The sequence below is a fragment of the Macaca mulatta genome, chromosome 7 (genome assembly GCF_049350105.2).
Source record: "Macaca mulatta isolate MMU2019108-1 chromosome 7, T2T-MMU8v2.0, whole genome shotgun sequence".
Lineage (NCBI taxonomy): Eukaryota > Metazoa > Chordata > Mammalia > Primates > Cercopithecidae > Macaca > Macaca mulatta.
This window is the reverse complement of record NC_133412.1, coordinates 164,828,199-164,850,529: the sequence shown is the minus strand read 5'-3', so window position 1 is coordinate 164,850,529 and position 22,331 is coordinate 164,828,199. Positions and strand designations below refer to the sequence as shown.

Genomic DNA, 22,331 nt, shown 5'->3' with positions numbered 1-22,331 from the left:
TTTTTTTTTTTTTTTTTTTTTTTACTAAAATAGTTTGCAACAGAGGCTGCTCTTGGGTGTTTTTTGTTTGTTTGTTTGTTTTTTGAGACAGAGTCTCCCTCTGTCACTCAGGCTGGAGTGCAGTGGCACGATCTCTGCTCACTGCAACCTCCGCCTCCCAGGTTCACGCCATTCTCCTGCCTCAGCCTCCCGAGTAGCTGGGACTACAGGTGCCCGCAACCACGCCCGGCTAATTTTTTGTATTTTTTTAGTAGAGACAGGGTTTCACCATGTTAACCAGGATGGTCTTGATCTTCTGACCTCATGATCCGCCCACCTCAGCCTCCCAAAGTGCTGGGATTACAGGCGTGAGCCACCACGCCCAGTCTACTTTTGGGTTTTTAAGAAAGAGTAAGTTTAATTTGGCTCAAAGAAAAATAAAAGTGTCTCCCTCTAGCACCACCAGATGTTTTCTCTCTGTACTTTATGATGTAAATTTTGCTACTTGGTTTTCACCTGAGTTGTTTCCTTTAATGTGCAAACTTAAGGCTATTTAGCTGACAACTGCCTAGGGTTGTGAAACATGTTAACAAGAATCTGAAAGTCTAAGATAGGAAAAAAAGGTAAGGGGGATTTTGTAAATTTATAAAACGTACTTGCATCGGCATGCCTAATACATTTTTATATGTATTGTATTTAGGTGTTGTGTACAGAATGTTTCACTACTAAAATATATAAAAGCTCTAATTAATTGGCTTACAAAAATAAAAGCACTTAAATAAGACACTGAAAAAGCAAAGACTAGTCAAATGCTTTTTCAAGTTTATATAACTTAAGTAAAATCTATAATAAATAGCTAGCTTTAAAATTATTGGTAAAGTAATATTAGAAATGTCTTAAGAATTGCCCAGCATACATTTTTGTTTGCATTTATTAATCAAGCAATTTCATACTTATCCCTGCCAAATACTAAAAGATGTCAAAATTTGGCATAGGGGTTACAAAACTATAAACCTAGCCCAAAATAGAATGACCTTTGCTTGTATAATTTTAAATAAATAAAACATTGATATGGGTTTAATGAAAATAGGTGCATCTTGAATTTAGTAAGATTACCATAACTTCTAATCCTGTGGCTTTAGGCAGTCTGATCCACAGACAATAGGGAGGTTTGTTTTGGGAAAGGACTGTTATCATCTTTGTTTCAAAGCTAAACTATAAACTAAGTTCATTCCAAAGTTAGTTCATCCTATGCCCAGGAATGAACAAGTACAGCTTGCAGGTTAAGAGCAGTGTGGAATCAGTTAGGTCAAATCTTTTTTTTTTTTTTTTTGAGACAGTCTTGCTCTGTTACCCAGGCTGGAGTGCCAGTGGCACAATCTTGGCTCACTGCAAGCTCTACCTCCCAGGTTCATGCCATTCTCCTGCCTCAGCCTCCCAAGTAACTGGGACTACAGGTGCCCGCCACCACACCTGGCTAATTTTTTGTATTTTTAGTAGAGACGGGGCTTCACCATGTTAGCCACAATGGTCTCGATTTCCTGACCTTGTGACCTTGTGATCTGCCCACCTCGGCCTCCCAAGGTACTGGGATTATAGGCGTGAGCCACCACACCCAGCCAGTCAAATCTTTTCTCACTGTCTCAGTTATAATTTTGCAATGGCAGTTTCATAACTTTAAATCATGACTGTCACAGTTTTCATAAATAATCTAGGTAAATAATTAAAACAATTAGGTAAATGTAATGGGATAAATACTTATAGACAAACTGGTCACAATTTAGAATATAAAGTTAAACTAAATAATAGCTATTTCATTATTTGGGTATTTTCCAATAAATATATATTGTTTTTTTTGTTTGTTTGTTTGTTTTTTTTGAGACAGAGTCTCGCTGTGTCTCCCAGGCCGGAGTGCAGTGGTGTGATCTCGGCTCACTGCAAGCTCCGCCTCCCGGGTTCACGCCATTCTCCTGCCTCAGCCTCCCAAGTAGCTGAGACTACAGGCGCCCGCCACCACGCCCGGCTAGTTTTTTGTATTTTTAGTAGAGACGGGGTTTCACCATGTTAGCCAGGATAGTCTCGATCTCCTGACCTCGTGATCCACCCGCCTCGGCTTCCCAAAGTGCTGGGATTACAGGCTTGAGCCACCGCGCCCGGCCAATAAATATATATTATAAGAAAACATTCTTACTAAAGAAAAAAAGTGTCCTTTTAAAAAAAGTGAACAAGTTTTGTCTAATTCAAAGCTTAGTTAAAGCTTATATACAAAACAATGTGAAAGGAGCCAGGAATAAAAAAAGATGTAAAGAAAGTTATAAAAATAAAGAGGTTTTTTTTTTAGGTAAAAAAGCTTAAAGAGAAATAATTTTATATAAGAAAGAATCTTGTGTGGTAAATTTAGTCCTAAAAATAAAATAACTGGTTGTTTAAAAAGGAGGGAGTTTCAGAACAAATCAGAAAGTACAACCATGTCATGAATAGTCAGTATAAGTCACAACAAGAGGATTTATACATTAAAAAAAAAAATTTTTATAGAATCAAGTTGTCATATTATTATTTTTGGTTTGCTTAGGAAAAAGAACTGAGACAAATTTTTGCCCCTCAATTTCTGTGTTGTCTATATCCTAATCTCCTCTCTTTTTTTTTTTTTTTTTTTTTTTTTTTTTTGAGACAGAGTCTTGCTCTGTCGCCAAGGCTGGAGTGCAGTGGCCGGATCTCGGTTCACTGCAAGCTCTGCCTCCCAGGTTCCCGCCATTCTCCTGCCTCAGCCTCCCGAGTAGCTGGGACTACAGGCGCCTGCCACCTCGCCCGGCTAGTTTTTTGTATTTTTTAGTAGAGACGGGGTTTCACCGTGTTAGCCAGGATGGTCTTGATCTCCTGACCTCGTGATCCGCCTGTCTCGGCCTCCCAAAGTGCTGGGATTACAGGCTTGAGCCACCGTGCCCGGCCAACAAATTTTTAAATTAATGTTATTACATCCATGTGTCTTCCTGTATGTGCTTTTAAAGTCCTTGTAACATTGAGTTACAGGGCTTTAACTCCTGAGTCTAAAAAGGACACCAAGTCCTGCTAAATCTTAAACACTGACAGCAATTAAAGCCTTATCTTCAGGCCCCATAGAAGATACAAAAATTAAAACAAACTGCATTCCTGAGACACAGGGCAGGATATTAAAGCCATTCAACTCCTCAAGGCCCAGGGACTATCGCAGAAGAGGTGGGCACATAAGATTGTAAGGGCCAATTGTGAAAGATAAAATAAGTTCAGTTTCTCTATAAATTAATTATTAATGTCAAAGGCACACTGCTGCAAAACCAGTAAATGGACACCTATGTCAGATTAACAAGGTTTTCTTGAAGCATTAAAGAACTTCTTAATAACGGTTATAAAAGGCTTATGGAAGTTATATTTTATAATCAAGATTAAATTTTATAGATTGTTTATAAAATTTTGAAAAACAAATGTAATTGGCTTCATGCTGTTTTTATTAGGGTTTCTTGTTTAAAAAATTAAGTCTCAACTCAAATAATGAAGGTTTTTGCTTTTTTTGGAATGCTGGAATTATCACTTTGGTTAAATAAATGACTTTACAACGACCTGTAATCCTATTTTGTAATATCAAGTATTTTAAACCTTTTATATTTGACAAACTTTTCAAAAGCAAATTATAAATTATATCTTTTTGGCTGGGTATAGTGGCTCATGCCTGTGATCCCAGCACTTCGGGAGGCTGAGGCGGGCAGATCACGAGGTCAGGAGATCAAGACCATCCTGGCTAACACAGTGAAACCCTGTCTCTACTAAAAATACAAGAAAAAATTAGCTGGGCGTGATGGCAGGCGCCTGTAGTCCCAGCTACTTGGGAGGCCAAGGCAGGAGAATGGCATGAACCTGGGAGGCGGAGCTTGCAGTGAGCTGAGATGGCACCATAGCACCCCAGCCTTGGTGACAGAGAGAGACTCCATCTCAAAAAAAAAAAAAAAAAAAAAATTATGTCTTTATCTAACCTAATTAGTCCTTTAAGACATTAGTTTCCTTAAGTCCAAAAATGACATAACTTGGCTTATTTTGGTATAAAAATTATACAGGAAGCATTGTCAAAAATGAAATGGTGTTTGGTTTTCTTTGGGCTGTATTTGTATACATATCTAGTTGTGTTCCAAATTTATAGGAAATTCCTGTAATTCTGATATACCTTAGTGTACATTATAGTAATATTCATAATTGTTATGTTAAAATTATTGTGTGCCACAGAGGTAATAAATTTCCTTGTCAATTGTGTCTTTTAACTATGGCTGCCTTAAAACTTTTTTTCATCCATAGACAATTGTCTTGTTTTGCCTTCTTTTAAATGCTCTTTAAAAGGTGGATTTATATGCCAGGTGTGGTGGCTCATGCCTGTAATCCCAGCACTTTGGGAGGCCGAGGCGGGCAGATCACAAGGTCAGGAGATTGAGACCATCCTGGCTAAAATGGTGAAATGCTGTCTCTACTAAAAATACAAAAAATTAGCTGGGCGTGGTGGCAGGTGCCTGTAGTCCCAGCCACTCGGGAGGCTGAAGCAGGAGAATGGTGTGAACCCGGGAGGTGGAGGTTGCAGTGAGCTGAGATCATGCCACTGTACTCCAGCCTGGGTGACAGAGTAAGACTCCATCTCAAAAAAAAAAAAAAAAAAAAAAAAGATGAATTTATAATTAGCTATAGTACTCTAACAGTTGCACTTAAATGCAGGTTTTCTGATGACTTTGGAAATTGTGACATTGGAATAAAGGAACTTTCAGAACTCTGATGGAGAGCTGAAATGTTCATGACTATCAAACAGAATAGGAGTTAACCGAATTAACGGAACCAATAGAAAACAGAAGTAATCTTTTTGACTTTTTGCTTAAAATGTTGCTGATACTTTTTTTGTTTTTCAGAGTTAAGAAAACATTTCTTTTAAGCTATTTACAGCTTTTAACAATTGAGTAAAGTATACTTTGTGAACAAAATTTGGAACCTAATTGTTTCCCTCTACCTGATTTCTCTAGAATTTGGAAACTATTTGTGAGTATTCTTAATCTATGGCAATATAGTTATTTGCATAAGTGCAGTAAGAATCAGTTTTCTTTTGCAATAGGACACAACTGGAGAAACTGGTTATTTTACCAAGGTTTTGACTGGAATGATGTGCTTTTCTTTAAGGAATCAAACTTGACTTATGGAGCCAATAAAGCCCTTGGGAAATTGGCCTCATAGTTTGTGTACACAGTCCCTGTACAGAGTTTCTGACCTGTCCTTAGTAAAGAATGTCACTTTCTGACAGGCACAGAGGCCCCAGGTTTATCTTGGATCCTCAAGAGGAGAGGAAATTCACCAAACTCATAGATATTTGACGGCACAAATCCATGGCTGGGCTCGGCTTTAAAAAAGTCTTATCTGGACCAGGTGTGGTGGCTCATGCCTGTAATCCCAGCACTTTGGGAGGCTGAGGCGAGTGGATCACGAGGTCAGGAGATCGAGACCATCCTGGCTAACACGGTGAAACCCTGTCTCTACTAAAAAATAAAAATAAAAATAAATAAATTAAACATAAATAAATAAGTCTTATCTGATTCCTCCTATAGAACAAAGTTCCATCAAAGCCAAGTTAAAAGCCTATGTAAAAAATAATTATTCTTGCTGTACTATATATAAATAATTAGGCCAAGTGTAATAAAGCATACCAGTCATACCATGATTTGTCTTTAGTAAAACTGAGAAACTGGAGAGAGAAAAATTATGTTTCTAAACTATAGTAGATCTGTTGTTAGATCCTAGTCTTGCCTAATGTTTTTTTCAATTTTTATTATTTTCCATATTTTGGATCGAATTCGAATTTTTCTTGACTACAAGTCTTCAAAATAATGTTTTCAATTTTTTTCCTTCTTTTTTTCCCCATTTTTCTTAATTTGGAGTCACTGAAAACTAAGCTGTGCTTTCTTAAAACCCTGCAAACTGAAGCCAGACAACTTAAACTTCAGAAGAAAATAACTACAACCTATTTACATACATAAGCCACTTTCATACCTGTCTACTAATGTATGGACTTCAGAGTAATGTGGCCTGTATTGATTTTTCCAGGACTGTTCTTTTTTTTTTACTGTTGTTTTTTTCTCCCTTCCTTCCCCCTATTTTCTCTTCACAAGACATGAGACTTCACCATCTGCTAAAAATGAGCTTTTGGGACCTCACCATTGTATTAGTTCATTTTCATGCTGCTAATAAACACATACCCAAGACTGGGCAATTTACAAAATAAAGAGGTTTAATTGGACTTACAGTTCCACATGGCTGGGGAGGCCTCAGACTCATGGCAGAGTTCAAAAGGCACTTCTTACATGGTAGCAGCAAGAGAAAATGAGGAGGAAGCAAAAGTGGAAACTCCTGATAAACCCATCAGATCTTGTAAGAGTTATTCACTATCATGAGAATAGCATGGGAAAGACCAGCCCCTGTGATTCAATGATATCCCCCTGGGTCCCTCCCACAACACATAGGAATTCTGGGAGATGCAATTCAAGTTGAGATTTGGGTGGGAACACAGCCAACCATATCACTCTGCCCCTGACCCCTCCAAATCTCATGTCCTCACATTTCAAAACGAATCATCCCCCTAAAGACTTAAGTCCCCTAAAGTCTTAACTCATTTCAGCATTAACCCGAAAGTCCACGTTACAAAGTCTCATGTGAGACAAGGCAAGTCCCTTCCACATATGAGCCTGTAAAATCAAAACAAACTAGTTACTTCCTAGATACAATGGTGTTACACATATTGGGTAAATACAGCCATTCCAAATGGGAGAAATTTGCCAAAACCAAGGGGTTATAGGACCCATGCAAGTCCAAAATCCAGCAGAGCAGTCAAATTTTAAAGATCTAAAATGATCTCCTTTGACTCCAGGTCATGTTGATGCAAGAGGTTGGTTCCCATGGTCTTGGGCAGCTCCACCCCTGTGGCTTTGCAGGGTACAGCCTCCCTCCTGGCTGCTTTCATGGGCTGATGTTGAGTGTCTGCGGCTTTTCCAGGCACACGGTGCAAGGTGTCAGTGGATTTACCATTCTGGGGTCTGGAGGACGTTGGCCCTATTCTCACAGCTCCACTAGGCAGTACCCCAGTAGGGACTCTGTGTGGGGGCTCCCACCCCACATTTCCCTTCTGCACTGCCCTAGTAGAGGTTCTCCATGAGGGCCCCACACCTGCAGAAAACTTTTGCCTGGGCATCCAGGTGTTTCCATACATCTGAAATCTAGGCAGAGGTTTCCTAACCTCAATTCTTGACTTCTGTGCACCCACACAGCCTCAATACCATGTGAAAGCTGCCAAGGTTTGGGGCTTCCACCCTCTGAAGCCACAGCCTGAGCTTTACGTTGGCCCCTTTCTGCCATAGCTGGAGCAGCTGGGACACAGGGCACCAAGCGCCTAGGCTACACACAGCATGGGGACCCTGTGCCTGGCCCACAAAACCACTTTTTCCTCCTGGGCCTCTGGGCCTGTGATGGAAGGGGCTGCCATGAAGGTCTCTGGAGACATTTTCCCCAAAGTCTTGAGGATTAACAGTAGGCTCCTTACTACTTGCAAATTTCTGCAACTGGCTTGAATTTCTCACCAGAAAATGGGTTTTTCTTTTCTATCACATAGTCAGGATAGACTCTCTACCAAAAAAATTTTGTTTCAATCAGCCAAGTGTGGTGGTGTGTGCCTGTAGTCCCAACTATAATACTAGGGAGGATGAGATGGGAGGATTGCTTGAGTCTAGGAGTTCAAGACTGCAGTGAGCTATGATTGAGCCCCTCCAGTAAAGCCTGGGCAACAGAGCAAGACACTATCTCTAAAAATAATAATAATAATAATAATAATAATAATGATAATAAAATAAAGTAATGGCAAGAGAGATCAAGTATAAATGAAGGACAAATGGGCAGATAGAGTGGAGATTTAAAATATCAACGTATGCTATGAAGAAAGACAAGTATGAAATAGTAGGTTTGGAGAGTGTGCAGCCCCACGTCATCAAGGCCACTCATTTTAGGTCACCATCTGGATCCCTGCAATGGCAGGGGCCAAGAGTAGTTAGTTTGGTAGTCCTGGGATGCAGAATTCAGAATGACACAGCCTTTCTAGGTCCCATGCAACTGCACGAGGTAAACCGGCAAGTGGCTGAGTAATACTCAGGTTCAAATTACCACACAAGGGGGCAATTAAAATTCAGAAACACTGTACTTCTATTCTTACTTTATTATTAATGACTTGCTTTCCCCTTTTAACTTCTCAGGAATTTCACTTACTCAGGGAATAAATATTTATTAGATATTTATCAGTTTGCAGAAATCCTGCAACACAGAAAAACAAGTCAACATCTGTTACTTCTATTTGCAGAAAACTGGTAAATTCAAACAGTGTGCTAATGTTTCCACTCGGGAGGAATGTAACTGCACAAAGGATCAGAAGTTTTCACATGCTGTTGCTTTCTCAGATTGCAGGGAAAAAGTAAGATCATTTTTAATTACCTGAAGATAGGATACTTTCTTACCAACAAGATTTTGAAATGTGCCTTTGGGTTAAACATGAAAACTAAGACATATAAATAATGTCTTATTATGATGCAGAGCTAAATGTGACACTGAGCTAGAAAGATCCAGATTTAAATGTACCTTGCAAGTTAATGAACCTCATTGGTAAAATAAAACAGTAATACCTGCACTACCTTGTCCATTCCACAGCATTCGTATAAAGACACACACTCGCCCACACCCAAACACACCCCTATGTATACGAAAGCAACTTGTAGTCTGTAAAACACTATACCAGGTTATAGTAAATATTGATTCATTTAAAACAACTTTGAGTATCTTGTATCAGGTTCTTGGAACATAGAAGGCAAAGTCATTGTAATCAAGCTCAGCCTGCTGACAGTCACAAATGAAAGACGGTATAATGTGTTGGTTAAGAGAAGGCTTCTGTGTCAAATAATATTTTATTCTCTTAGTATCAAAGTTTGCATTAGAAGAGTAAAATACGCAGTTGGGGCCAGGTGCAGTGGCTCACACCTGTAATCCCAGCACTTTGGGAGGCCGAGGCAGGTGGATCACCTGAGGTCAGGAGTTCGAAACCAGTCTGACCAATATGGTGAAACCCAATCTCTACTAAAAATACAAAAATTAGCCGGGCATGGTGGCGTGCACCTGTAGTACCAGCTACTCAGGAGGCTAAGACAGGAGAATTGCTTGAACCTGGGAGGCAGAGGTTGCAGTAAGCAGAGATCGCACCACTGCACTCCAGCCTGGGTGACAGAGCAAGATTCCATTTCAAAACAAAAGAAAAAAACAAATATGCAGTTGGTATATCTTTCAAACAGATCAATTTCAAAGGCCTTGTAAGACTGTATATTGAGAAACTGTTATTTCACAGACTACATATATGTAAAATTACATATAAGACATCTAGAGACTATATATGATACATATTATATATATATATACACACACAATATGTTGGCATAGAGTCAGCATTCTGTAAATTTTCATTATTTTATTTTTGTTTTTACTTTTTTTGAGACCGAGTCTCGCTCTGTCGCCCAGGCCAGAGTGCAATGGTGCGATCTCAGCTCACTACAACCTCCGCCTCCCAGGTTTAAGTGATTCTCCTGCCTCAGCCTCTCAAGTAGCTGGGACTACAGGCGCCCACCACTATGCCCAGCTAATTTTTGTATTTTTTAGTAGAGATGGGGTTTCACCATGTTGGCCAGACTGTTCTCAAACTCCTGACCTCAAGTGATCTGCCTGCCTCAGCCTCCCAAAGTGTTGGGATTACAAGCGTGAGCCATTGTGTCTGGCCAGCATTCTGTAAATGATGAGGGCTGTTTTTATATACCCCCTTGCTGAACTAAAATAATGTTTTGTGAGCACTTACTATCTACTAAATGCTACTCTAAGCCTTCTCCGAGATTTGTCTCATTTAATTCGAGCCACAGAGAAGTCAGGCAATTTGCCAAAGATCACATTATTAACATGCTTTGGGGCTGGATTTAAGCTCTGATGCCAGAGCCAAGTTTACAGATTGTGCCTGAAAGACTGACTGGCTGGAAAAGTGGCAAAAGGAGGGTGAGCGATCTATGCATGGCTTTCTGGGATATGATTTAGCCAAAAAAAAGTTTGAATGACATCATAGTAAATTCCTGTGAAAAGGGCCTATAGAATGATGAGTTTTGTTACCACAATGTATAGACTGCCTTTGGAGTTCACATTGATTCTGCTCTAAGACATTTTCATGACTGAAAAGGCAGAAACCCCTCACAAGCACATTTCATTGAACAGCCAAACTATTGGCAATGTATCTTTTCGTTTTTTTACCAGGAAATGAAGTGACTATTGACTTTTCCAAGTTTACATTCATTCTTGGAATTTGTATTTTAGGTTCCTCGCTTTAAGTTTCCAATTACACAATATCCAGTTTCTTTGGAAATTATCAACGAGGATGGACGTGTCCCATTGGAATCTCCATATCTGGTTACTGTGACTGAAGTGAACATGAGGCAAAACTGGAAACTGAGTAGGGTTTGCTTTCATCTGTAATTATTTTATCTTATAAGTAATATTGTTACTGGTTTACAAAGATCAATGGTTTTCAAAGCTTGTTCACACAAAAGAGAGCCAGGAGTTCTTGCAAATGGATTTGGATCAGTTGGCATATTGCTGTTTACTTCTGTTTCCCACTGATTTCATCATCACTTCCAGAGGCCTGGATTCTATGGTAAAAGCATTTTTGAATAATTTATACTGCAAAAAAAAAGGAAAGTCATTTTGTGGATTAATAGCAACAGTGGAGCCGGGCGCAGTGGCTCACACCTGTAATCCCAGCACTTTGGGAGGCCGAGGCAGGCGGATCACGAGGTCAGGAGATCAAGACCATCCTGGCTAACACGGTGAAACCCCGTCTCTACTAAAAATACAAAAAATTAGCCAGGTGTGGTGGCGGGTACCTGTAGTCCCAGCTACTCGGGAGGCTGAGGCAGGAGAATGGCGTGAACCCAGGAGGCAGAGCTTCCAGTGAGCTGAGAACGTGCCACTGCACTCCAGCCTGGGCGACAGAGCAAGACTCTGTCTCAAAAAAAAAAAAAAAAAAAATAGCAACAGTGACTGATTAAATTTGTGCTGCATGCTGGTCTGGTGTCTCCTTTCCCTGCTGATTCAGTGTGACAGAGGGCGTTGTGAAAGGTGTGGCCAGATAATCTTTAGGATCTATCTTCTAATTCTTAAAGGTTTTATGGTAAAATAATTGAAAAGATGCAGATATATTTTAAATAAGATGTTTACCCCTATTCACTTTACCTCAAATATGTAACTTTTTGTTACACATTTTGTGTTCACGTTTGAATACTCTAACGAGATAGGTAGGTAGGTAGAAATAATTAACTAAACAAATTTTGGTCAGCCATTAATATGTTACTAAATATCTGGGCATTTGGTATTCAGTGAGTCTTACTCTGGCCAACATAATGCATTTTTGAAATGAAAAATCCAGCAAAATAAAGTTACTAAATATTTTGCATTAACGGACATCCCCATTTTCTGTGGTGTGCTGGAAACTGTTCTTACCAGTTTTGGAGTCCTGATCATTAAATATTAAAACATTTTACAAGCTGGATGTTAAACCATTGGTAGCTTGAAATTAGCCAGGGTGAGAATATTTACACTATGGAAATTGGAAATTACAATCACAGCTGTTTCTTTTCCTTTAGATTCTGTGTACCTTTATACCCCTGCAACGTCTAACCCCTACACTACCTGTCTAGTTTTAGAAAGGATGACAAGAAAGGCAGGAAAATTGTCAAGTAATCCCATTGTAAAACTTTACTGCCACCTTATTATAAATCGTTTACCTACCAGTAAGGAGGTCCTGAGATGACCTTACTGCCAAAAACACGAAGCACATGCAGGTCAGGACTGATCCTGAGCATGGGGCTGGAAGGAAAAGGTCAGCGTGAAGGTGATCAGAAGTCTTGAACTTCTTGAGAATGCCCTCGAAGGCAATGTGAGATATTGGGCCTCACTCCCCTAAATACATCGCCTACAAAGTCAAGCAGAACTAAAAGTATGAGGCCGGGCGCGGTGGCTCAAGCCTGTAATCCCAGCACTTTGGGAGGCCGAGACGGGCGGATCACGAGGTCAGGAGATCGAGACCATCCTGGCTAACATGGTGAAACCCCGTCTCTACTAAAAAATACAAAAAACTAGCCAGGTGAAGTGGCGGGCGCCTGTAGTCCCAGCTACTTGGGAGGCTGAGGCAGGAGAATGGTGTGAACCCGGGAGGCGGAGCTTGCAGTGAGCTGAGATCCGGCCACTGCACTCCAGCCTGGGCGACAGAGCATGACTCCGTCTCAAAAAAAAAAAAAAAAAAAAAAAAAAAGAACTAAAAGTATGGGATAACTTAGTCATGTTATGGAGTGAAAGCTTTCATTGCACCTTAATGTGCCTAACAAATTTTATATTAGTAATTGCAAATGAAATAGTAATAGTAAATTAAAAGTAATGGCAAAAACAGCAATTACTTTTGCACCAACCTAATACAAAATGAGAAAATAAGTGTGCTTAAAATATGTTTTATGTATTTTTAGAACACACTGTGCCAGAAAAGATTAAAAAAATGAAAAAATTTGTAGAACCAATTGTTGGTGCTGCAGTGTATAATCCTTCAGGTCTCAACTTAAGCATAAAGGTAATGATGGCATTGTTGTTTTTACTGTGTTGAGTTTAGATAAAACATGTATGTCTAAACTAAGATTGGTTTTAATTAGAAAGTATAGGTAACCAGGAATGGTGGGAATAACACCTTTAAAGTATATACCTTTAAAGTATATGAAGAGGGTTTATTTTTTCTCCATTTCCCCTGGTGTTATTATTTCCAAAGTTTTGGGCAGATAGGCAAGACATATTATTTAGCAAAGTGGAGAAGAAAGAGTGTTTCCGAAGGTGAGAGGGAAGAAATGCGCTCAGTATTATTCACCTGGATATGCACGGGGAACGTGTCTTCTGGTTCCAGCTGCCCATAAAAATACATGAAGTTGGTATAATACAGATAATTGTGAAAACCAGTCAGAATTAGGGAACATACTGAAACCGCATATACGAGATTAGTCCAAAGTATTTATCAAGGCCAGATTTAGTTTTAATCTCCTCATTCTAAAAAAAAAACAAAAAAAAACCGTATCAACTATTGAATCCCTCCACTTCAATCCATCTTTTTATTTTTTTATTTTGATACATGATGTGTATGTCTGAGAGCCTTAGGAAGAGGATGGGGATCTTTTCATGCAGCATCTATAGGAACAGTGGCCCCAGGGTATATTTTTATTAATATTTAAAGGAATGTACATGTTGATGCTGCTAACAACTGGGTGTGCTTTTTTCCACAGGGCTCTGAACTTTTCCACTTTAGAGTGACCGTCATTTCAGGAGTCACTTTTTGTAACTTAATTGAAGAATTTCAGGTAAAATGAAGGGGTGATGGCTGGGGAAAAAACGTGACAAAACCAATTCAAGAGACATTGAAGAGAAAAAATTGGCAGAATTGTTGTGATGGACGAGGCTTAAAGACAGGGGATCCTGAAGGGTAGCAGTGACACTGTCAGTAGTGATGAAGCCAGGGTGCGTGATGGGTGCCAGGACTGATTGATGCTGGCAGAATTTTAATAATACATATAATAATACGTGGCTGTTTTTGTTTTTGTTCCTTCTCCACCTTCCTTGTTGAGCCCAGTTTTCTGACTTTTAATGCTCTTCCTCTCACCCCTACTCCAAAGAACATATTTCTGTAACTTTTAGTTTCTAGTCTGATTATCCTCCTTATGGCTGTCTGAACTGTAATCATTGTCTTAAATATTTCAAAGGCTTTCAAGATCCAAAGAAATTGGAAACTAGAATCAGTCTTTCCCAAATCATCCCATGAAAGCGACCACTCATTTTTGCTTATTCACATAATGACATCTGTTGCCTGTGAGGCATGGGAAGGAATAAGGATTTGATAAAAATCAATTAATGAGTCATTGTCAAATGCTGATGTTACATTAACATTCTCTCTCTCTCTTTGTCTCTCTCTCTCTCCTGTTCTGACCCAGCTCTAAGGTCAGCCCCAATAATGGCTCTGCACTACTACAGTGGTGGGTGGCCATTGCAGCAGTGTAAACCTCTAAAACCCTGAGAGAAAAATTCAACCCACTAGGTAAAGAAACTAGGAAAAGAAGCATCTGTCACATAAGGAGTGTGAAGGAAAATCCCTGTTATTTTTTTCTCTCTTTTCTCGTCTCTTTGGCTCAAGAGCAGCCCTGGTTGTGGGGAACAGCACAATAGCACAGAGGGCTAAAATTCTCGTAGACGCTCAGCTTTCTTTCCAGAGAACGAGGAAAAGGACCTCTAAGAGTGGAAAGCATGGGGGGACATCTCTATGAGAAGAGGGCTGGAGAAAGGGAGTCCTGATTCTTTATAGAAACTAGCACCAGGAAGAAGCTGCATATGAGCAGGGCACACCTAAAGAAAATAGCAAAGGCTTTGAAATAAAACTACAAAGTAAACATCCTCTAGTTTCTGAGCAGCTCCTGAGTGGCACAGGTACCAAGCAGGAAGACACAAATAGCATAGCAACAGCTTGGAAAACTGAACTGACACTGAAACCACCACCCACAGAAGGTGAGGCATAACTTGTGATCTGCACTCAAACAGTGTGATTGACTGCTAAAAACGAACAATAGATAATCAGCATTTTCCAGATAACTTTTAAACAAGAACCAGAGTCTCCCAACATAACATCAAAAATGTCCAGGATACAATCTAATGCTATTCACCATATTTACCAGGATACAATCTGATGTTACTCACCATTATTCACCAGGATACAATCTGATATTATTCACCATGTCAAGAACCAAGACAATATAATCAATTCTGAAAAGGCATCAACAAAGGACCACAAATGCAATTATCAAATATTCTAAACTAGCTATTATAACCATGCTCCAATATGGTACAGGTAAACACTTTCGAAATAAGTAGAAAGTGATAGATTATCAGCAGAGATCTAGAAGCTACTTAAAAAGGACAAAATGGAAATTTTGGAACTAAAAACTATAGTATCTAAATTTTAAAACTATCAAAAGGAATCAATTGCTGAATGGATATGGAACAAGAAAAAAATCAGTGAACTTGAAAGCAGGTCAGTGGAAACCCAACCTGAAGAAAAAATATTTTAAGAAGAAGAAGATCTTGCCTCAGGGATCTGTGTGACAGTACCAGGAGGTCTAACATTTATGTCATCAGAGTCCATGAAAAAGAGGAGAAAGAGATTGGTATGGGGAAAAAAATCCCAGCACTTTGGGAGGCCAAGGTGGGTGGATCGCTTGAGCTCAGGAATTTAAGACCAACTGAGCAACATGGCAAGGCCCTGTCTACAAATACAAAAAAATTAGCCAGGCATGGAGGCACACACCTGTAGTTCCAGCTACTCTAGAGGCCAAAGTGGGAGGATTGCTTCAGCCTGGGAGGTCAAGGCTGCAGTGAGCTGAGATCATGCCACTGCACTCCAGTCTGGGTGACAGAATGAGACCCTGTCTCAAAAAAAAAAAGAAGAAGAAAGGAAAGAAATAAAGACTGAAAAGCCTCAAGTTTGGTGAAGACACAAATTTACATATTCAAGAAGCTTAATGAGCCCTAAACAAGATAAAGATAGAGAAAACCATGCCCAAACACATCATAATCAACTACCAAAAATCAAGATGATAAAATATTGAAAGTGGTCAGAGAAAAATCACACTGTATACAAGGGTACAGTTTGACTGACTGCTGATTTCTCAACAGAAACCACAGAGGCAAAAGAAAGTTATACAACATCTTTAAAGTGTTGGGGGTGAGGGTTGGGTGGGAAGGAAGGATTGTCAATCCAGAATTCTCTACCTACTGAACATATCCTTCAGGAATAAACAATCAAGACTTTCTCAAATGAAAGAAAACTAAGAGAATCCATTGTCAGGAGAACTTCTCTTTTGAAAATGCTTAAAGAAGTTCTTCAAGCAGAAGAAAAGTGATAACAGCAGGAAACCTGAAGCTTCAGGAATGGAGGAAGAACAAAAATGGATAAAAGAAAGATAGGCAGTGACTGCACCATTAATAAAGGAAAAGAATTGTTAAGAAAATATAGAGAAAGAATATAAAGGTTCTTGGGACTGTTGGAACCTGCTTTTGAAAGTACCCTGAAATAGGCTGGGTGTGGTGGCTCACGCCTGTAATCCCAACACTTTGGGAGGTCGACGCAGGTGGATCACTTGAGCTCAGGAGTTCAAGACCAGCCTGGACAACATGGTGAAACCCCATCTCTACTAAAAATACAAAAATTAGCCAGGTGTGGTAGTGCATGCCTATAATCCCAGTTACTCGGGAGGCTGAGGCAAGAGAATTGCTTGAACCCAGGAGACAGAGATTGCAGTGAGCCAAGATCGCACCACTGCACTTCATCCAGCCTGGGTGACAGAAGTGAGACTCTGTCTCAAAAAAAAAAAAAAAAAGAAAAAAGAAAGTACCCTGAAATAGCCAGACCTGGTGACACATGACTGCAACCCCAGCTATTTGGGAGGCCAAGGGAGGATCCTCTGAGGCCAGGGGTTTGAGGCCTCAGTCCAGTATGAATGTGTCAGTGAATAACCACTGCACTCCAGGTTGGTAACATAGCAAAGCTCCGTCAAGGAAAGAAAGGGGAGGAGAAAGGAGAATCCTGAAACAATGAAATGCAACCCATAAGCTTGGATTTTCTTTCACCCAAAATACATTATGGGGGTAACTGGAAAAAAAGAAAAAAAAGGAGTAAGATCTGCAATTACATTATAGTATTGTCTTAATGTTAATTTCTTGACTTTGATCATTGTACTCTGATTATTTAAGTGAATTTTTGTGCTTAAAAATACAAATTACTTTAGGAGTAAATAGACATTGTATCTAAAACAGACTCCTAATTCTGAGGTTTAACCTTTTTTAGAAATGGTGTGGAATATTTGGATGGTTGAAGAAGATTAGAAGGGAAACATTTGAAGAAAAAGTATATTTCAGAACTTTAGAGGTAGCAATTTAGATGGAGAATACAGAAATCAGAGGTGATAAACGTTTCTCATCTTAGACACATGATAAATGGCTTAAATAAGCAAGTGAAATTTTTTTTTTTTTTTTTTTTTTTTTTTTTGAGACAGAGTCTCACTCTGTCGCCCAGGCTGGAGTGCAGTGGTACAATCTCGGCTCACTGCAAGCTCCGCCTCCTGGGTTCATACCTTTCTCCTGCCTCAGCCTCCCGAGTAGCTGGGACTATAGGCACCCACCACCATGCCTGGCTAATTTTTTTGTATTTTTAGTAGAGACGGGGTTTCACCATGTTTGCCAGGATGGTCTTGATCTCCTGACCTCATGATCTGCCTGCCTCAGCCTCCCAAAGTGCTGGGATTACAGACATGAGCCACCGCACCCAGCCACAAGTGAAATTTTTACATCATCTGGTGGAGTGACTGAAATTTCATTAGGTAGAAATGGATAAGGAAGGCATTCTGTATGGAGAGACCAGGTACAGAGATGGGAAAGTGATTCAGGATTTTTCTTGGCCACTTTACCAACCAGGGACCTCCACAGCTGGTGACACCCTCCACCTGGCCCTTGCTCAGCCCTGAGCCTGCTGCCGGAGGCACCCTGCCCACTTGTCCCACCTGTGTTGTAGCTTGTACCCATGTTCTTGTCCTGCATCCAAGTGTAATGAGGATACACTGACAACTGAAGAGTGAGGAGGGCAGAGAATAATTTTATTGAGTGATGGAACAGCTCTCAGCAGAGAGGGGACATGGGGGTGGTCCCTCACCCCTGCAGTCAGGTGGTTTCTTTGCCAGTGTGGCTGAGTCTGGGGCCTTTATGGGCTCAGAATAGGGGAGAGCATGCTGATTGGTTTATAAGTATGCAAATAAAGGCTAAAGCGAAGTCACCACTCAAAGGTGGGCACAGCAGTGTAGAAAACCAATTAGGAAGGATAGGTATATGTAAAACAGGTGAAGGGTGGGATCAGTCAGAGGAAAGCATGCCAAACAGGAACACAGGTTCTGAATTCGGTATGTGGATTTACCTGGGACTGTCTTCAGCTTGAAGGTCAGGTTTCACCAGGGACCTGCCCTATCTGCCTAGGCATTTGACTGCCTCCTATCACTGTCAAAAGCATAAAGTTTGCTTTTTGAATAGCTCAAATCCATTTGGCTGGGATATAAGGTTATTTAGAAGAAAACCAGTTGTGGAAAGCTTTGAATGTCGGAGTGAAAGCTTTAGAGCATTCCTGTCAACATTCCTGTCAACAATGAAAAGCTATTAAACATTTTTTGGAAAAAGGTGTTTATACACAGACTGGTGTTTTATACAAAGATAAATCTGGCAATGTTAGGATGTCAACATGGACTGGTGGCCTGGGAAGGAGGCTACTAGAGTAGCCTATTTATGAAAAGTGGCACAATAATCACAGTAGCAGTACTGAAAGAATGGAAAGAATGAATGTGAGGGGAATTTCAGAGAATTTGTAGCATGGAGAGACTGTTTCTAAGAAACCAGCTACCTCCTTGGGTCACTGGGAGGATGGCCATACCTTTAACTTGAGCTAGGCCTTAAAGCAGCCCGTCATCCTTTTTCTTGTCCTTTGCACTTTCCCACATTCCCTACTGTCCTAGTTCCACTCATCAGCATGTTCTTCTCCCACAAAAGATGATCTGGCTTCCTGCTTCACAAAGGAAACATAAGCCTGGGCTTGAACCCCCTACTTTCTTTATGCCCCACTTCTATATTTAACATACAATGACCCCACCCTTGCCTCACATCTCAGAGAAAAAGGCATCACTGTCCCTCTCTGTCAATCATCCTACCTCTCCTCCAGAAATTTACTTGCTTCTGTTAATTAGCTATTCATGCAGAGGAAACATTTTGAATACATAAAAAGTTTCCTATACTGGCAGCACCTACAAAGAGGATTTCCTAAAGAGGTGGTAGCTTGAAAGAGCACAGACATAGGCCTCTACCTGGAATGTTCCTTTATCTCCTTCTCTTCTGTGAACCCACTTATTCGTCATGATCCAGCTCAGAAAGCGCATTCCCTGACTGCCCTAGGCAGGTAGGCATTCCCTCCTCCACGTTCCCAGAGCTCTTTGCCCATTCCTCTGTGACTGAACAGAGAATGTTCTGCTGTGTAAGCATTTTATCTGCCTCCTTCCACCGTTAAAGATAGGGTAAAGGCATAGGATAATACATGTACTTCTTAGCCCCTATTTATTGTAGGCAAATTGTTACTTGTTCAATTGTCAAGAGACTGTTTCCAAGCTTTGTGGATGCTGAATGTCTTTGTAACTCTGGGCAGCGTTTTGCTCTCCGATTAATTGTGGGGACCATAAAATTTTCAGTGTTTTGCATTGCTAAATTCAGAAAGCTTAAAGACTTTGCTTTTTCTGTTGCAGATTTATGTTGATGAGGCACCACTGCCATTCCCAGGACACACGCTTATTGCCGTGGCAACAGCGGTAGTGCTAGGGGGATTAATTTTTATGGCATTTATGTTTCAACTGCATGGCATCCATCCGTGGAAGACATTCCAAAACTGGATTAGAAGAAAACAAGCGAAGCTTTCAAGTATCACTCTCAGTGAGCTGATTCGTAGATGAAAGTCTGAAGAGTGAATACATAGTCATCATAATTTCTCTTTATTTTCTAGTTTTATCATACAATTCCAAGAACAATATACTTAAATGTTAAATGTGCACGCTACATAAAATCCTACAGAATTGTCATTATAATTCAAATTGCTACTTGTCAATATATTCACCATTCCCTTTTCTTATTTTGAATACATAGAAAATGTCTTATGCCAGGGCTTATGTTGAAGATTTTCCTTGAGGTTTTTAGAAAAGTATAAAATGACAACCAACTCGACATGGAACAGGTGTTCTGTGTTGTTCACCTCTTAGTGCCTGGAGCCCATTCTGTGGGGTCAGAAGCCCTGAGCTCTGCTCCTTCCAGATAGCGTTTGAGTAGAGTGCAGTTATGCCAAGGTGAGGTAGGAGTGAAGACGGCGGATCAGCAGAAGTGTTTTCAGAGCCTTGTGGGAATGAAAGAGGAAGCCATTCAAGTTTCTTCCGGCAACTTCAAAACCAGATTGTCGTACCTAGAGAGGGAAATGTGACCCCATCATTAGGGTGTTAGAAGAATGCGGTATCTGAGCAGGGTATTGGTTTACAAACCTACATGCAGCATGGAGAATTCCAAAAGCTGTATCTCTGTGTGCTCTCAAAGTACCAGTCCCCAGGTAGTCGGAAGATGACCATAACATTCAGAGATCAGAGCCTCATGCTCCCTGGAAAAGCTCAGAAGGGCAGCACACTGTTTTGAAACATAAGGCAAGGAAGCATCCAATCCAGGTCTGAGACCATCTAGCATTAAAATTCCTTAGAGAGGGCAGTGCAGCAAGTGGGCAAGAGAATCAGACTCCAGAGCCAGACCTCCTGGGTTTGCCATTTACCAGATATGTAACCTTGGGCAAGTTAATTTATTTGTGCATGAGTTGCTTCACCTATAAAATGGGAAGACATTAACACCTACCTAATGAAACAGGAAATTTTCCTTGACCCCTTCACAGGCCTCGTGACAGGGATGCCTCACTTATTCAGCCTGCAGCTCTCAACCCCTCATGGGAGGGGGAGCATGCAGGTGAGCGGGTGTAGGAGCCAGAGTGAGCACTTTTGGGTGCCAGCAGGAGCAAAACTCCATGTAGGCCCCAAGGCAGCATCTAGGGAGGAGGAGTCATGATCCCCAAAGTCGCAGAAGGCGTATGTTACAGTGCTCTTTTAACTCTGCTGTCCGTGGATGGCTTAAGTGTTAAACAGCTCAGTGGGCTCTCTGCCTTTTTGTGGGAGGCAGTTGCTCTTTAGCAGCGAGGGCAGAGGGTCAATGTGACAGCTTTTAGTGTCCACACCCATGGTACCCAAGCTCTTGTTCAGTGTCTAGGAAAAATCAGTTTGCATGAACAAATTGAAGGGTGGTGAATGTGGAGGATTTTATTGCTGATGGAAGTGGCTCTTGACAGGAAGGAGAGTTGGAAGAGGGCTGGAGCAGGAAGGTGATCTTCCCCTGGAGCGCTGGAGTCTGGTCATCCCTGGCCAGACTCCTCTCTGAAGCAACACCGTCAAACCATCCCTCTGAAGTCAAGCTGCTTGTCTCTGACGTCAGACCACAGTCTCCGACGTCCAGCTGCTTCTCTTCTTCTCCCCTTCTCTGCTCTCTGCCAGTCGGGTAATGGGTTTTTAATGGGTACAGGATTGGGGGTGGGGCAGGCCATGTGTGGTTTTGGAAAAGGCAATATTTGAGTAGGAAAACAGGAATGCATGTTCTCACTTTGGGCCATGGTTCCAAGCTTGAGGGTGGGGCTTCTCCAGGGACTCTGCCCTTTTCTGCCTAGAATTTCTCTGCCTCCTGTCCCTATCACTAACAGGGTTCTCAGGAGGATCAAATGAATGAATATGTGTAAAATATTTAGAACAGGACCCGTTTACAGTGTGTGTGATAAGTGTTGGCTGTAATTGATGCTGCTGCCCCTGCTGATGTGTTTAGGTCGTAAGTAATACAGAGATTTTTGTCTAATTAAAATAACAAGGGAGATGCACTGAACAAACACTACAGAATGTCAGAGACACAAAGCAAAGTCTAAACAATCAGTTTTTGTCATGGGCAGGAATGAGGACCATTCTGGGGACCTAGGAAATGAGCGTTTGTCAACTCCTCAGAGCTTCCCTTGGACCAGGGGTCTAGAGATAGAGTATAGCACAGTGGTTAAAAGTATAGGCTCCAAAATCTAAAGCCTGGGTTTTTTTTCTCTTAATAAACTTTGTTTAATGTTAGAATAGTTTAAGATTTACAGAAAAGTTGTGAAGATGGTGCAGAGAGTTTCTGTGTAAAAGCCAGAAAACGTTGTTACTGGGCCCTTAAGCTGTGTGCTTGGGCCCACTCCCACCCTGTGGAGTGCTTTCTTGCTTTAATAAATCTCTGCTTTCATTGCTTCCTTCCTGTGTTTCATTCCTTTGTTACTTTGTGTGTTTTGTTCAATGAGATGTCTCACTCTGTCAGTCGCCCAGGCTGGAGCGCAGGGACATGATCACAGCTTACTGCAGCCTCAACTTCCTGGGCTCCAGGAATTCTTAAAAGCCTGACCTGTAAAAATTTCCCCAGGCTTTAGGCAATACAATGAACACATTTCTATAAATTGCAATTCTACAATGTAACTCTTTTCTATTCTG

At 40.8% G+C, this 22,331-nt stretch overlaps 1 protein-coding gene across 1 annotated transcript in view; it reads left to right on the top strand.

The window, feature by feature from the left end:
• The window catches only part of CATSPERB (cation channel sperm associated auxiliary subunit beta), a 148,625-nt gene extending 126,630 nt beyond the window's left edge, over positions 1-21,995 (top strand). Inside the window, 5 exon segments of the mRNA XM_077938830.1 lie at positions 8,378-8,488; positions 10,414-10,549; positions 12,615-12,715; positions 13,413-13,487; positions 19,503-21,995. Of these exon segments, the coding sequence (XP_077794956.1) occupies positions 8,378-8,488; positions 10,414-10,549; positions 12,615-12,715; positions 13,413-13,487; positions 19,503-19,721 (642 nt within the window). The 3' untranslated portion in view covers positions 19,722-21,995.
• Positions 21,996-22,331: the final 336 nt, after the last annotated feature.